Source organism: Sciurus carolinensis, chromosome 2 (genome assembly GCF_902686445.1).
Source record: "Sciurus carolinensis chromosome 2, mSciCar1.2, whole genome shotgun sequence".
Taxonomy (NCBI): Eukaryota; Metazoa; Chordata; class Mammalia; order Rodentia; family Sciuridae; genus Sciurus; species Sciurus carolinensis.
Window position 1 is genome coordinate 187,479,935 of NC_062214.1, and position 15,903 is coordinate 187,495,837.

At 45.5% G+C, this 15,903-nt stretch overlaps 1 protein-coding gene across 6 annotated transcripts in view; it reads right to left on the reverse strand.

The window, feature by feature from the left end:
- The window catches only part of Ttc7b (tetratricopeptide repeat domain 7B), a 232,194-nt gene that overhangs the window by 189,768 nt on the left and 26,523 nt on the right, over positions 1–15,903 (reverse strand). For all 6 annotated transcript variants that reach the window (XM_047541992.1, XM_047541994.1, XM_047541995.1 and 3 more), the window contains exon 3: positions 15,322–15,490. In XM_047541992.1, the coding sequence (XP_047397948.1) occupies positions 15,322–15,490 (169 nt within the window). The remainder of the gene's footprint in view (positions 1–15,321; positions 15,491–15,903) is intronic.

Genomic DNA, 15,903 nt, shown 5'->3' on the forward strand with positions numbered 1-15,903 from the left:
TTGGTCAACTCGATTATTCCAGTGTGGATTTTCTCCATAGTACGTTTAAACCTCATCTTGACTTGTCCTGACCCTCAAGCCACTGCCTACTGACTGCCTTCACCATGTTTTAATGTCACCCTCACTATGAAAGTACATCTGCCTCGACATACAAATGCTCACGTTTCAGGCACCGTGAACCCAGGGGAAAGCAACATGTCACCTGCATGCCTCCTCCCCTTCACCAGCCCAGAGCCCTGGCTGGCACTCTGCCTGCAAGTAGCAGGCCCCATTACTTGCTGGGACCTGACAGGTCCCAGGCTCAGCCCTTGCCCTCCTCGCTCTCTGTGGTCCTCTGCATGAACTCCAGCCACTCCTGCACCTATATAAAGAGATACCCTACAGGCCAGAGAAGCTCCTGACCTACAAACCAAGAGCCTAGAAATTGTAGGCTGACCAGCAGCACCAGACTTCCAATGGTTCCCTGGACAGCGCCCCCTGGTGGACACAGGTTGCACCATATTCAACTGCAATCCAGTTTCTTCCTTCCACCTTCCAAGGAAAATAGGTGCTTTCTCCCATGATCCTCATCTGGTTTAAGAACATCATTACCTGCCCAGTGCACTAAGCTAAAACCCCCACAATCATCTTCATTCCTCCTTCGACCACCTTCCCACACCAACTCCCCAACCCGCATGGCCTGTCTTTCAAATGCCTCTTGATTCTGCCCTGCCCGGTTCTGCCTGGTTCAGCACTTTGTGCATGGAATCTAGGCTTCTGCTCTATTACTGATATCCGTCAGGATCCCGTGAGGACAAAGGAAGCATTCTAGTTCTTTCAGATGCAGGGGATGTAGTACATAGAACTGTCTGCATAGGGGTTGAGAGAGACAAGAGGAAGAACAAGATGGCTTCACGTCCCAGGATCCAGCAACAGCAGGAAGACACCACTGTCATGAAGGACAGAGGGAGGAGGTGGCATTTTGGGGGCCGTGGGTGACAGCAAATCACAGGCCGAGGTTTCATCTAAAGCTGAACAAAACTGGCTGAAGAGACATGATTGCTGCCATAGTTGCCTGTAGAGAAGGAGGAATCCTCCAGGTTCTCTCCCCGCTCCCCTCCAATTTCCTGCCAGTGTCTCCTGTTGGCCAGACCCATGCACAAGACCTGGGCACCTGGGGAACAGTCTGCAGAAGTTAGGACCCCTGAAATGCAGAAGAGCATCAAGAGAGGGACAAGGCCTCACATCCCCCACCAGTCTCCTCCCTTACAGGCTTTAATTCCTTCTGATTTCTTCTCTGCTTTGTTCCAGAAAGAGCCTTCTTGCTTATAAATTTAATTAAGTCATTCTTCCTGCTTAAATTCTGGCAGTGGTTGACAGTTTCTTGGCAGGAGAAAAAAATACGGGATTTGTCCACAAGCTGATTTTGTTGATCAACTGCATGTATAGGAAGTGCTGCTTCCTTTGACGATGATATGTATCAGCTTTGCTTTATAACAGGAATGAGCTGCTACCCAAAATATTACTAAAAAACAGAATACAGACTACTCCTAAAGTCATTGGCCCTGAAACCAGGAACTAGCTAAAGGCGTCCACTTTTCTGACAAGGGCTGTTTGCCTTGACTAAGAGGTTCAGGACTCCAATGAACAGGAGCCATGTAGAGGAATGTGCAGAGCAAGTGGAAGCTATTCCAATCATCTAAAACACCAGAGTAATAAGAGGTTAAATCAGTCATAAAGAACGTCTACAAAGACAATCCCAGGCTCACTTGTGAATTCTATTAAATGTCTGAAGAAGAATTAACACCCAGTGGGTTGTGGCTCAGTGGGAGAGCACTTGCCTAGCATGTGTGAAGCACTGGGTTCGATCCTCAGCACCACATAAAAAGTAAATAAAATAAAGGTATCATGTCCATCTATAACTAAACATTAAAAAAAGAAGAAGAAGAATTAACACCAGTCCTTCACAAACTCTTCCAAAAGGTAGAACAGGAGGGAACATTATGCGACTCATCCTATGACAGCAGTTTGCCAATGATACCAAACCCAAAAGGCTTCACAAGAAGACAACCCACATCCATTATGAACACAGAGGTCAAAGTCCTCATCACGATAGTTGCACAATGAACCCACACCTATAAAGAATTACACAAGGCCAAATGTAACTCATCCCAGGAATGCAAGGTTGGTTTAACATGTGAAAATCTACAAAGGTAAAATACTATATTGAAAGAATGAAGCACAAAAAAATGCATGAACATCTCAATGGGAAAAAAAAAGCTTCTGATAATCTCTTATGTGTTTTAATGACAGAAACTCTCAACAAACTAGAAATAGGAAAGAATCTCTTCAAGTTCATAAAGGCCATAGGTGAAACATCATACTTGATGGTAAGGACTGAAAGCTCTCCCCCTGAAATAAGGATGTCTGCTCTGGTCACTTGTGACCAACAAGGCAGTGGGGGTACAGACCAAGGTAATCAGGCAATGAGGGAAACAAAGTTATCCAGATTGGAAAGGAAGAAGGAAAGCTATGTTTACTTGCAGATGCTAAAGAACCCTTAAAATATATATATATATTAGATTTAGATCCCTATCTTTCATCCAGCACAGAAGTCAAATTGAAATGGATCAAAGACTTAGAAATTAGACCAGAAACCTTGCAGCAGCTAGAAAAGAAGCCAGGGTCAACACTCCAGCATATAGATGCTATCAATAACTTCCTCAGCAAGAACCATAAAGCTCAAGATATAAAACTAAGAATCAATAAGAGATAAGCCATCAAATTAAAAAGCATCTGCACAGCAAAGGAAATGATTAAGAGGGTGAAGAGAGAGCCTATGGAATGGGAGAAAATCTTTGCCAGCTACTCCTGTATGAGGATTAATATCCAGAATATGCAAAGAACTCAAAAAAACTCAATGCCAAAAAGACAAATAGCCTGATCAATAAATGGGCAAAAAGGACCTAATGAGAAGTTTCTCAAAAGAAGAAACACAAATGGCCAAGAAAAATATGAAAAAGTGTTCAACATCTCTAACAATTAGGCAAATATAAATCAAAACTACACTAAGATTTCATCTCACTCCAGTCACAATAGCAATTATCAAGAACACCAATAATAATACATGCTGGCAAGGATGTGGGGAAAGAGGTGAACTCATTCATTGTTTTTTTTTTTTTTTTTTTTTTGTGGTGCTGGGGATCAAACCCAGGGCCTTGTGCTTGCAAGGCAAGCACTCTACCGACTGAGCTATCTCCCCAGCCCCTCATTCATTGTTGATGGGACAGCAAATTAGTAAACCACTTTGGAAAGCAGTGTGGAGAGTCCCAAAAAAACTAGGAATGGAACCACCATATGACCCAACTGTCCCACTTCTTGATATGTATTCAAAATATCTAAAATTAGCATATTATAATGATATAGCCACTTCAAAGTTTATAGCAGCACAATTCACAAAAAACAAATCACAAAATCAATCTAGATGCCCGTCAATAAATGAACAGATTAAGAAAGCGTGATGGATATACACAATGAAGCCACACAGAAGAATGAAATAATGGCATTTGCCAGTAAATGAATGGAAATGGAGAAATCGCACTAAGAGAAATGAGCCAGATGCAAGGGTTGAAGATTTTCTCTCATATGTAGAAGTTGGAGAAAAATAAGGGAAAGGAAGCAACTGAGGAGGGAATCAGATATCATAAAAATACAGGGACGACCACTAGATAGGAGGAGATGGAGAGGGAGGGAGGAGGGGTGGGAAGGGGAGGAAATACAGAATGAATTTAACAAAATCATGTTATATTCATATATAAAGGTACCAGAGGGAACTTCACCTTTACATATGTGTGGAAGAAAGGGAGTTTAGTAGAGGAGAGACGAGAGAATAGGGTCAGGGAGGAAGGGAGGGAAGGGGGGCAGTGGGGTCAATACCAAATTCCTCATACGTACAATTTTGTCACAATGAACCCAAATACTATGTATAATTATAAGGCTTTAATAAAAAACTATTAGAGCTAATGAATAAGTTTAGTAAGATTGTAGGACACCAGATCAATACATAAAAATTGGTTGTATTTCTATAGCAATGAGCAATCTCAAGATGAAAAAAGAAGGAATTCTATACATAACATCAGAAAGAATAAAATATTTAGAATAAATTTAGCAAAAGGACTATAAGACTTGTCACCAAACTCTATAAAACATTTTTTAAAATAGTGAAAGAAGACAGCCATGTTCACAGATTGCAAGACCTAACGCTGTTAAGATGACAGTACCCCCCAATTGACCTACAGATTCAACACAATCGCTATCCAAATGTTTCCTGCACTAATCTATCCTAAAATTCACATGGAAATGTGAGAGATCCACAACAGCCAAAATAATCTTGAAAAACACAAAGTTGGAGGGGCTTAGACTTCAAAACTTACTATAGAGCTACATGTGTTAGTGAGCTTTTTGTCACTGTGACCAAAATAGCTGACAAGAACAGTTTAAAAGAGAAAAAGTTTATTTTGGGCTCATGGTTTCAGAGGTTCAGGAGATAACAGGCTGACTCCGCTCCTCTAGGACCGAGATGAGGCAGAACATCATGGCAGAAGGGTGTGGCAAAGCAAAGATGCCCCGCTTATGGCAGCCAGGAAGCAGAGAGAGAGGAAGGAGGCAGGGATGGGTGTAGTCTAGGACAACCCCAGTGATCTACTTCCTCCAGCTACACCTTACCTGCCGACAGCTACCACCCAGTTATCCATTCAAATTATTAATCCATCAGATGGATCAAACCACCAATAAGGTTACAGCTCTCCCCTGTCAGCCCCTGAACATCCCTGCATTGTGTAACACAGGAGCTTTTGGGCAGACATTAAAGATACAAACCATATCACTACAGTAACACTGTGTGGTCCTGGCATAAGGATAGGCAACAGGACTGAAAGTCCAGAGATAAACAATTACATTTATGTTTAATTGATTTTCAACAAGGATAAGAGGATGATTCATTGGAGAAAGAATAGTCTTTTCAACAAATGATGCTGGGACAACTAGAAATTCATATACAAAAGGATTTTTTCCCTGTCCTCACAAATATACATATTTGGATCAGAGACCAAATATATTTTGAGACAGTGTCTCACTGAGTTGCTCAGCCTGGCTTCAAACTGGCAATCCCCCTGCCTCAGCCTCCCTAATAGCTGGGATTACAAGTGTGTGCCTGAAACATTTTGATGAAAGACCAAAATGGATCAGAAACCTAAATTGAAGAGTTAAAAATATAAAACTATTCTGGGCATGGTGGCATACACCTGTAATCCCAGTGACTCAGGAGGCTGAGGCAAGAGGATTGCAAGTTTAAGGCCAGGTTCAGCAATTTAACAAGACCCTGTCTCAAAATAAAAAATAAGAGGAACTGAGGATGTTGCTCAGGGGTAATCACCCCTGAGCTCGACCCCTAGTACAAAAAACAAAACAAAACAAAAAATTCTTCAAGTAAACCATAGGAGCAAATTTCCATAGCACTGATGAAGCAATGTTTCTCATACACAAAATCAAAAGCATGAAAACAACAAAAGAAAAAATAGATAAGCTGGAGTTAATCAAAAACTAAGGACAACCCAGACTGGGATAAAATATTTACAAACCATGTGTCTGTAAAAGACTGGACTATATAAAGAACTATTACAAGTCAATAGTAAAAAGACAAATATTCCAATTTAGAAATGGGCAAAGGTGGCACCAAAACAGATACATAGACCAATAGAACAGAATAGAAGACAGAGACAAAAGCATGTAAATATAGCTATCTCACACTAGACAAAGGCACCAAGAACATACATTGGAGAAAAGATAGCCTCTTCAGCAAATGTGCTGGGAAAACTAGAAATCCATATGTAGCAAAATGAAATTAAACCCCTATCTCTCACCCTGCACAAAAATCAACTCAGGGCTGGGATTGCAGCTCAGCTGTAGAGCACTTGCCTAGCACATATGAGGCACTGGGTTTGATCCTTACCACCAAACAAAAATAAATAAATAAAGGTATTCATCTACAACTAAAAAATATTTTTAAAAAAATCATCTCAAAGTGGATCAAAGACTTAGGCATTAGAACAGAGACCCTGCACCTAACAGAAGTAAAAGTAGGCCCAACTCTCCATCATGTCAGCTTAGGAACTGACTTCCTTAACAAGACTCCTAAAGTGCAAGAAGTAAAATCAAAAGCAAGAGGATCGCAAATTCAAAGCCAGCCTCAGCAACAGTGAGGAACTACACAATTCTGTGAACCTGTCTCTAAATAAAATACAAAATAGGGCTGAATTCAAACTAAAAAATCTTCTCAGCAAAGGAAACACCATAACATGAAGAAAGAGCCTACAGAATGGGAGAAATTCTTTACCACATGCACCTAAGATAGAGCATTAATCTCCAGGAAATATAAAGAACCCAAAAAACTTAACACCAAAAAACAAATAACCCAATCAATAAATGGGCAAAGGAACTGAACAGACACTTCACAGAAGAAATACAGTCCATCCTATATGAAAAAATGTTCAACATCTCCTGCAATTACAGAAAAGCAAATCAAAACTACACTGATTTCTCTGATATGCAGATGCTAATTCACAATAAGGGGGAGGGGATAGGGAAGAATAGAGTTACTTTATATTAGGTAGGTGGGAGGGGAAGGGGCCTGGGGGTAGGAAGGATAGTAGCGTGAAACAGACATTATTACCTCATGGACATATATATGACTGCATGACTAATGTGATCCTACAATATGTATAATCAGAAAAATGAGATTACACTCCATTTATGTATGATCTATCCAAATGTATACATGCATTCTAGTGTAATTTACAACAAATTAGAACAAATAAAAAAGTAATTAAAAAATACACTGAGATTCCATCTCACTCCAGTCAGAACGACAATTATCAAGAATATAAGCAACAATAAATGTTGGTGAGGATGTGGGGGAAAATGTTCACTCATACATTGCTGGTGGGACTGCAAATTGGTGCAGCCACTCTGGAAAGCAGTATGGAGATTCCTCAAAAAACTAAGAATGGAACCACTATTTGACCCTGTTATCCCTCTCCTAAGTTTATACCTAAAGGACTTAAAATCATCATACTACAGTGATGCAGCCACATCAATGTTTACAGCAGCTCAATTCACAATAGCTAAACTATGGAATCAATCTAAGTGCCTTTCAACAGATGGATGAATAAAGAAACTGGTATATATACACAATGGAATATGCTCAGCCTTCAAGAAAAATGAAATTATGGCATTTTTCTGGTAAATGGATGCAGCTGGAGAGTATCATGCTAAGCAAAGTAAGCCAATCCCAAAGAACCAAAGGCCGAGTGTTTTCTCTGATATGCGGATGCTAATTTACAATTGGGGGGATGGAAGAACAGAGGTATTTCGTACTAGACAGAGGGGAGTGAAGGGAGGAGAGGGGCGTGGGGGTAGGAGGGATAGGAGAATGAACCGGACGCTATTACCTTGTGTGTGTGCATGTATGATTACCTGGCCTGCGTAACTCTCCATCGTGTAGAACTAGACAAAGGAGAAGTTATACTCCATTTGTGTGTCAAAATGCCTTCTACTGTCATGTACAACTAATTAGAACAAATAAAAAATGTATTAAAAAAGAAAAGAACAATAGGCAAAGGATTTGAATAGATATCTCTCCAAAGAAAATATACAAAAAGCAATAAGCACATGAAAAATTACCCACTATCCCTCATCATTAGGCACCTGGGAAAAACAAGGCCGGCTTCCCACTCTGTAGGACTGCTGTCAGCAAAAGGACAGACACGGGCAACGCTCACAGGACGCGGAGAAACCCCAACCTATGCGCTGGTGAAACCGCCTTGGGAAACGCAGCACTTTCAGCTCCTCCGAGCTGCCCTGTGACCCGGCGATTCTACTCCCAAGTGTGGCCAAGGGGAATGAAAACAAGGTCCACCAAAAATCTCCTATGCAGTGTTTATAGCAGCATTATTCAGAACCGCCAAAACGTGGAAACGACCCAGGGCTCTTCCACTGAAGGCGACATTAGCTCACGTGCAGATTGATCCTCGCAGGACGGCACCGCCCGGCATCACCAGGACGCACACCTGCTCTCCCCTACCAGCCAATGACTGTCTGCATAAAATGCTGGACTAGGCAAATCTACAGAGATGGAATTAGTGGCTGACTAGGGCTGCAGGGTGGGGAGGGGTTGGGGAAACAGGAAGTGACTGCTAATGAATACAGGTTCTTTTTAGGCCTGGGTGATAAAAATTTTCAGGAATTGATGGTAGTGGCTCTGTAACATGGCAGAGTGAGTAAATTACATACCAAAAAATGTTATTTAAAAAGCCGCAAACATTGCCAGGTGCTGTGGCACACACCTCTAATCTCAGCTACTAGGGAGGCTGAGGCAGGAGAACCGTAAGTTTGGGGCCAGCCTCTGCAATTTAGTGAGACCCCATCTCAAAATAAAATGAAAAGGGCTGGGGATGAAGCTCAATAACCCAGCATCCCTGGGTTCCATCCCCAGTGCCAAGAAATAAATAATCAAATTAAAGCTATAAATAAGATTCCAGGAAGATGGTGGGGTAAGAAGCCCCAGAGTGTCCTCCTGCTCAGGCAGCAATGACAAAGGCACAGTCTGTCTCAAGTAACAACTTTGGAACTCTGGAGTCTGTTAAAAGCTTGCAACTTCCGTAGGAAGGCTTGGCGGGTAACAGTTAGTAGCTCAGCGTGGTAGCAGCCAGGCACGTGTTCCTAGAGCAGCCAAGGAGCGACAACATGGAGCCTGCAGAAGCCAGGCAGCAAAGCGTTCCCTCCAGTGACTGAAAAATTCCTCAATGTGATGAAAGACATGAACACAGACATACAAGAAGCTCAATAAACTCCAACTAAGATGCAATGGAGACCTACATTATAACCAAACTTAGGAGAGTCAGAGAATGTTCAAACAGCAAGAGGAAGCAACTCAGCACATACAAGGAATCCTTGATGGATGATCAGGAGGTTGCTCACCAGAAACACTGGTGGCCCAAAATGCAGTGAGTGGGCCGATATATTCAAAATACTCTGAAGAAATACTCTGTTGGCCAAGAACCCTATCTCCAGCAAAGCTGTCCTTCACAAGGGAGGGAAACTAAGAAATTCCTAGTACACAAGGACTGAGGGAGATCACTGTCACTATGTCTGAGCTGCCAGAAATGCTCAAGGAAGTCCTGGAGCGTTAAACGGAAGTGACAACAGACAGTTCGAAGCTGCATGAAGAAACCGGGGTCTCAGCAAAGGTGGAAGCACAGGCAGGTCACCTCCCCAGTGAAAGGACAGGGACTGGTGGAATGGGTGTTAACAACATGGTCCAGCCACAGGCTGGATAAGAGACCATCCAGATCCACAGACAGGAAATCAGAAACAAAAGGATGAAAAAAGATATCTCATGTACATAGTGACCAAAAGACAAAAATCTGACAAAACAGACTAAATCAAAAAAGACTGCAACAAAGAAGGATTTTCTACATTAATAAAAGGTTGAGCAAGATGTAACAAGTCAAAACATCTACACACCTGATAAGAGACCATCAAAATGTGTGAATCAGCCAGGTGCAGTGGCGCACGCCTGTAATCCCAGCATCTTGGGAGGCTGAGGCAGGAGGATCACGAGTTCAAAGCCAGCCTCAGCAAAAGTGAGGGGTTAAGCAACTCAGTGAGACCCTGTCTCTAAATAAAATACAAAATAGGGCTGGGGATGTGGCTCACTGACCTAGTGCCCCTGAGTTCAATCCTTGGTACCCCCCCAGGAAAAAAAAATACATGACCCAAAGCCTGACAGAATTTAAGGGAGAAGTAGTCAATTCTAGCACAATTGTTCAAGACTTCAGTAAGGGATAGAACAACCAGAAGGTAAGTAAGAAAATGGAACCTGACACATCAGCCAGCCAGCCCCAGGGGACATGCTCAGTCACTCTACCTGCCAACAGCAGCGCACACGTTCTTCTGAGGTGCGCACAGGACCTTTCCAGGATGACCACATATTAGGCCACAAACTAAGTCAAAATGTGGTGTATATATCTAGTATGGAACATCAATCATCTTTTCAAAGGAAGATGTAACAAGTCAAAACATCAAGGTACAACATAGATGACACAAGCTACAACATAGATGAGCCCTAAGGACTTTGTACCAAGTGAAGTAAGCTGGTCACAAGAAGGTGACATCTCATGACATAACAACCTGGACGTTCCCCAGGCAACTGGCTTAAAATCAACCATAAGGCATACTACTGTGCAGATGTCAAAAGCTGCTTTTTTGGAGGTAGTGATATGGAAAAATAATTGTACACTCATGTAGTAAAAAAATATAAAATAGTACATGTGTCATGATCCCAATTATATATAAAATTATATATATATTACATATTTTTAAATATACACTTGACAGTGGTTAACTAATTACAGTGGCAGTATGGTAACTGATGGTATATAAATAATTTTAAATAACTATCAATATATAAGTATACATAATGGAAATATATGTAAATATTTTTATATAAATTCTTTTTTTTTTTTAATGTTCCTATTCTGAGCACACAACTGAAGAATAAATGTTCATTTTTAAATGAAAGGGTCTCTGCTGCGCGTTGGCCAGAGTGACAGGAGCTGGACCCTCAGGCATTCCACAGGGCAAGCTCACTCTGGAAAGCTCTCCATGGAAATCATGAGAAACACAGAGACCAGGCCGGGCCTCACCCTGCTTCACTGTGGCAAAAAAGTTGGGAACGAACTACCTGTGGAACACAGAGGCAGCTTAGCTGAGTAAATCAAGCCTCATCCACACAACAAGCAGTTACATGGTTCCCCAAAATTGCAAAGATGTAGTATTGAAAGCGTTTATGATCCCAGTGAAGTGGGAAAAGCAGGTCAGAGCGCAGTGTATGTTGTAAAATCCCCTTTTGATTTAAAAACAAATTCACACATCTGAGAAGTGCAGGGACCTCTGGAAGGAGAGGCAGGAAGGTGCTAAGAGCCCACCTCTGGGGAGATGGGATAGGTATTCTGTTCTGTCTTGTCTGCGTGTCCGGATTTTATATAACACACACATTTTGGTCTACATTCAGAACAATTTACTATCACCATGGGAGAAGGGACACGCGATCGATCCCAGGGACAACTGGAAGGACCACTGGCTACTCAAGCAAAAGAGCATGACAGGAGGGGCCTTGGGGCAGGGGAATGTGGGGCGTGGGGATGGGGGGAGGTGAGGGGGGAGGCAGCTGCAGCCTCCTGCTGCTCCCAACCTCCGCAGCAGTGAGGCCACACTCTACAAAGCCCCTTTCCTTGACCTCCACTTACATATTTCAAAGCATCGTCCCCTTTTGTCCTGGTCTTCCAGTACTCTTCTAAGAGTATTGTTAGAGCCCTGTTTTATAAATTCAAAATATGAGACTTAGAGTGAGGCCTCAGAGTAAGGCATGAGAAATCACAGAATGAAATCAGAGCAGAGCAGCAGGCTGCCTGACTCCAGAGTCTCGCCTGTCAGGGAGCCAAGCCGCCCCAGCAGCCCTGACCGGTGGGCAGCTAGAGACTTCCTCCCCGGGGCTGAGGCGTGTTTGGTCCCTGTGGCACAGCAGAGCTACGGAGAAAGGTCATCTCCGGGAGGTAGTGCCACTTCCAGCTCCCACTGTCCTGGCTGCAGTTACCTCAAACGGTGGCCCTCTTTCTACTGCCCCCAGCCTCCCTATTTGGGGGGATGTCGCCTGTGGTCACTTGGTGTCCCAGAGATTCCCTGAACCGTATCCCAGGGTCAGTCCTCCACTCACTAGGTTAACCCAACATGCCAGGCACTAAGGAGCCTCTGACTTCTCCCGTCCCACCCTCCGTCTCTCTACTCGGGTCTAAGAGGTGGAGGGAGGGGCAAGGGCAGAGGACGTGGCCTCAGCAGCTCCCCAGCAGGAGGAGAACCCAACATCTCGCTTCAGGAAAGCAGGTGTGCCGGGTGTACGAGGTGCCTGCCAGTAGGCTGGCAGGTGTGCCCCACAGCTGTCAGGAGAGGGCTCCGAGGGACCCGCAAGTGCTCAGTGTCTCACACACAGGTACAGAAAGCACGTCCAAAGGTGACCAGCCAGAAGCAAAGGCTCCCAGATGGCCCAACCCACAAAACAGGCATCTAGGCAGAAATCCACAAAGGGAACCTTTAAAATGCCATCAGTAACTGAGCACCAACAATGTGACAGACACTGTGGTAGGTCCCAAGGACAGCAAACAAGTGAGAGCAAAGTCTTCCTTTACAGGAGTTCACCGATGACCAAGGATCTGGTGATGCTACAACCGATTCTCTCATTTCTCAAACAATCCTAATCCACTATGCCAAGATGGCACCAAATATGGTCACCTGTGAATGTGAGTCCCAGGTGGCTTCAGAGATGACAGGACACAGCACTTCCAGGAAGAAACCCAGGGTTTCTTAAGTTAAGGTGGAGGAATCAGGGGGTGGGGCTGAGAAGGGGGCGCAGGTCCAAATTTAGGGTGTTCTCTGGAGACCAGGATGTTTTCTCCCTGAGGAAGCCTCACCTGGCCGAGGGAAACCCAGCCCAAGCGCCAACAGGGAAGAGTGACTGAGGTCTGGGCTCGGTGCTGAGCGCTCTCCAACTCGAGTCCCCTCTGCCACTCACGAGTGGCACAGGCTCTCAACTAATTTCTTAGGACAAGTTCTGGTTTGACCTCTTTCTAGCTCTAGGACCCCGGCCACATTTATCTGACTTCCCTGTGCCTCAGTTTCCTTGTCTGCAAAACAGAAAGAGTAAGGTGTTTATACTAGGGCAGCTGTGAGGCCCGAACGGGAAACCCAGAGAGGACACAGGCGGCATGGGGAGGGGTCCAGCCCTGGACATCCCACCCAAGGGGCAGCTGCCACACAGCTCCAACGTGGTCTTGCCTTGGGGGTGGAGGGGACAGCTCTTCCTTCTTTCCAAAGAAGCTAGAAAACCAAATATCTAAGCAGAATGAAGGGTCTCGATTTTGAAATGCTAACGACTAACTCACAAGTGTAGGGAACCCCGAGCTAACAAACACACCCCCTGGGCAGCCAAGGGCCACGTCGCTCCTTCTGCTTTAAGGGTCTGTGTACACGGGCAGTCATGGGCTCTCTCATCAACTGTCCGTCCTTGAAAATTCCCTGGAACTTTGGTGAAGAAACAGCTAGGACTGAGAGTCTCTTAAGCCCTCGGAGACTTCACCTCTTTGGGCCCCTCCATCAACTAGGCTGGTCAGCTCCCTGTTGTCATGAGCCACTCAGCTCCCTGTTCCCTCCCACTCTCCACAACACACTAATCTATTAAGCCAATGTCACATCAAGCCCGCTACGTGCCTGCTGCATTTTTGGTACTGCACGCACACGATCTCACACAGCCCTTCTGACTTACCGAGACCCCAATGCGGAGGGACGGAGGAACAAGAGAATTTGCACAGAGCACACAGCCAGTGCGTGCCGAGGTGGGCGCTGGACCCAGGCTGGCAGTTCAGCTGGTCTCACGCCTTCCCTCTACACTGCTCTTGCTGCCACCCAGGCTCTAGGGGCAAGTGACCTTCCCCTCTCCCTGTACACATGTGACTCTGCTCGTATGCTCAGAGCTCCAAAACTAGCCAGATCTGGGAGCCTCTTGAGCCAGCCAGTGTCCCAAGAGCCAAGTGTCACACTAGTGGCTGGGGGCCCACTATTAACCAAGGTCACCCAGAGCAGACTTGGGGACCAAGTCTCCTCGCCCACCTTGCATGGAGTCAGAAGACAGCTGACACTGCCACCAGAAGACAGCCTACCTCCATCCTGCTGTCGCTGGGCCAATGGGAAGATCTGACTCAGGCCTCTGAGCCACCTCCAACCCTCAACCAATGACCCCAGCTGCTGGCCACAGTCACTCGGGCCCAATGGGTGACTGGAAATTGACAGATGAAGCTTTGCTCTCAATCCAGAATATTGTTCCTGGCCTAAAACAGCACACGTACACACACAGCTCTCAGCAACCCAAGGAATACGGGAAGCTGAGTGAGCACGAGAGAGAGAAGAGGGCTGCTGTGACCCAGACCCCAGCACATGCCACGACTCAGACACGCGCAAGCAGAGGCGCCTGCTCTCAGGACCCCGGAGACAGCCTCAAGGCCCATGCCCACTGAGCTGCTCAAGAGCCACATCAAGAGCAATGGCATCTTTTCCTGACCCACAGGGACATTTAGAATTAATTAGATGAACCTGTCAGCCCTCTGTCTCCCCAGGGAACTGGGTCATATCAACCCTGTCACAAAGCTCTTAAGAAGTGTGCCTCAGGCTGGGTCTTTGTTCAACACTGCGTTGGACACCTGAGTCAGACACCTGGACCCCCTGCAGCCCCAACAGCTCGGCCAGAATGTGCTGGCAGCACTCAAGTGGCCAGCTCACCTCTGTTCTGGAGGGTCGGGCCACCCAGGGTCCGGGCCCTGTGGCAGCCACAGTCAGTGACAATGCATGGTCTGGACAGCAGTGGCAGGAGGCAGAGGGGCCCTTCAGAGTGTCCACTTCTTGGCATTAGGTAGTCCAGGCCCAGTGTCCCTGCTGAAGGCCGCCTGGCCTGGCTGGCCTGGAGACCTCGCCTGCCTCTGCAAAGGTGTCACTCAGTCCTGACTTTTACGATTGGCTGCCTTATTTGGGGCTGGCATCTAAAAATATTCCCCGAGCACTGAGTGGGTGGCAGGCACCACGGAGGGCTGTACGTGCAGTGTTTTACTTCATCCCGACAGAACTCTATGGAGCGAACCTAAGTGCACGGCTAACGAGAAGGAAGCAGCAGCTGGGCAGTAACAGTACGTGTCCTGCTTTTCTGTCCTTTTTCCTTCTGAGACTGCATCCTCCCACTCTAGACTACAAGCTCCCTCTGTCCCCTGAATAGGGAGCCAGTTAACCGTCAAAGGAACTGTCGTGGACTGACCAATGGCTTTAACTAACCCAGGGGTGACATTAACGAATAAGAACAGGGTGGACCATGTGGGAAGCTGACTACATCCCGTGAATCCCAGTACATGCTGTACAGTTACTTAATTACCAAGAAAAGTCCCTGGTGAAGCTGTACGTTAATAAACTACCGAAGAAATGTTTCTCCTTCCTTCCAAAATGTTTCTCCTTCCTTCCTGTGAGCAATAACCAAAGAACTCACGCTCTAGACACAAAGTGTTGCACAGTGCGGCCAGCTGCAGCGGCCTTGCTGGGACTCCCACGGGGGTCTAATGGAGGGGGAGCCTCCCAGGAGGCTCTGCTGCCTCCAAAGAACATGACACTGAGGGAAAAACACCCAGGCCTCACCTTTGGTCGCGTAGGATTCTGCAATCATCCGCAGCCTGTATGGAGGGACAGCTGTCAGTGGTAGGTCATCAAGGCCCGCCCGGGCATAAATGTTCAGAGCTTCTTTATAATCTCCTTCCACATAATTCAGCTTGGCCATGATCAGATTGGACTCTTGTAGGAATTCTGACTAGAAGGAAAAGGAGAGAAAAGACATTTTCCTACAATATTATGTGTGATGCTCCCTCAGGGCCTAGCCACCTACTGCCATAAAGCCCCACAGCCCCCCACATGAAAACTGGTCCGTTAGTGTTCCTAGCAGAATTACCCACAATAGTCGAAACGTGCAAACAACCCAGATATCCATCCAAATGTGGTCTAGCCATAGAATGGAATATTAGTCATCATAAAAACTGAAGTACCACAATACAAAGGAAACCCCCGAACACTACTCCACGTCAGAGTCAGTCACAAAAGGCCACCTATTGTATGCCTGCATTATAGGAAATGTCCAGAAGAGGCAAACCCGCAGTCAGGAAGTAGGTCAGTCTGTGCAGAGGACAGGGCTGGGAAGTAGGAGTGACCACCAGTGGTTTCGTGTTT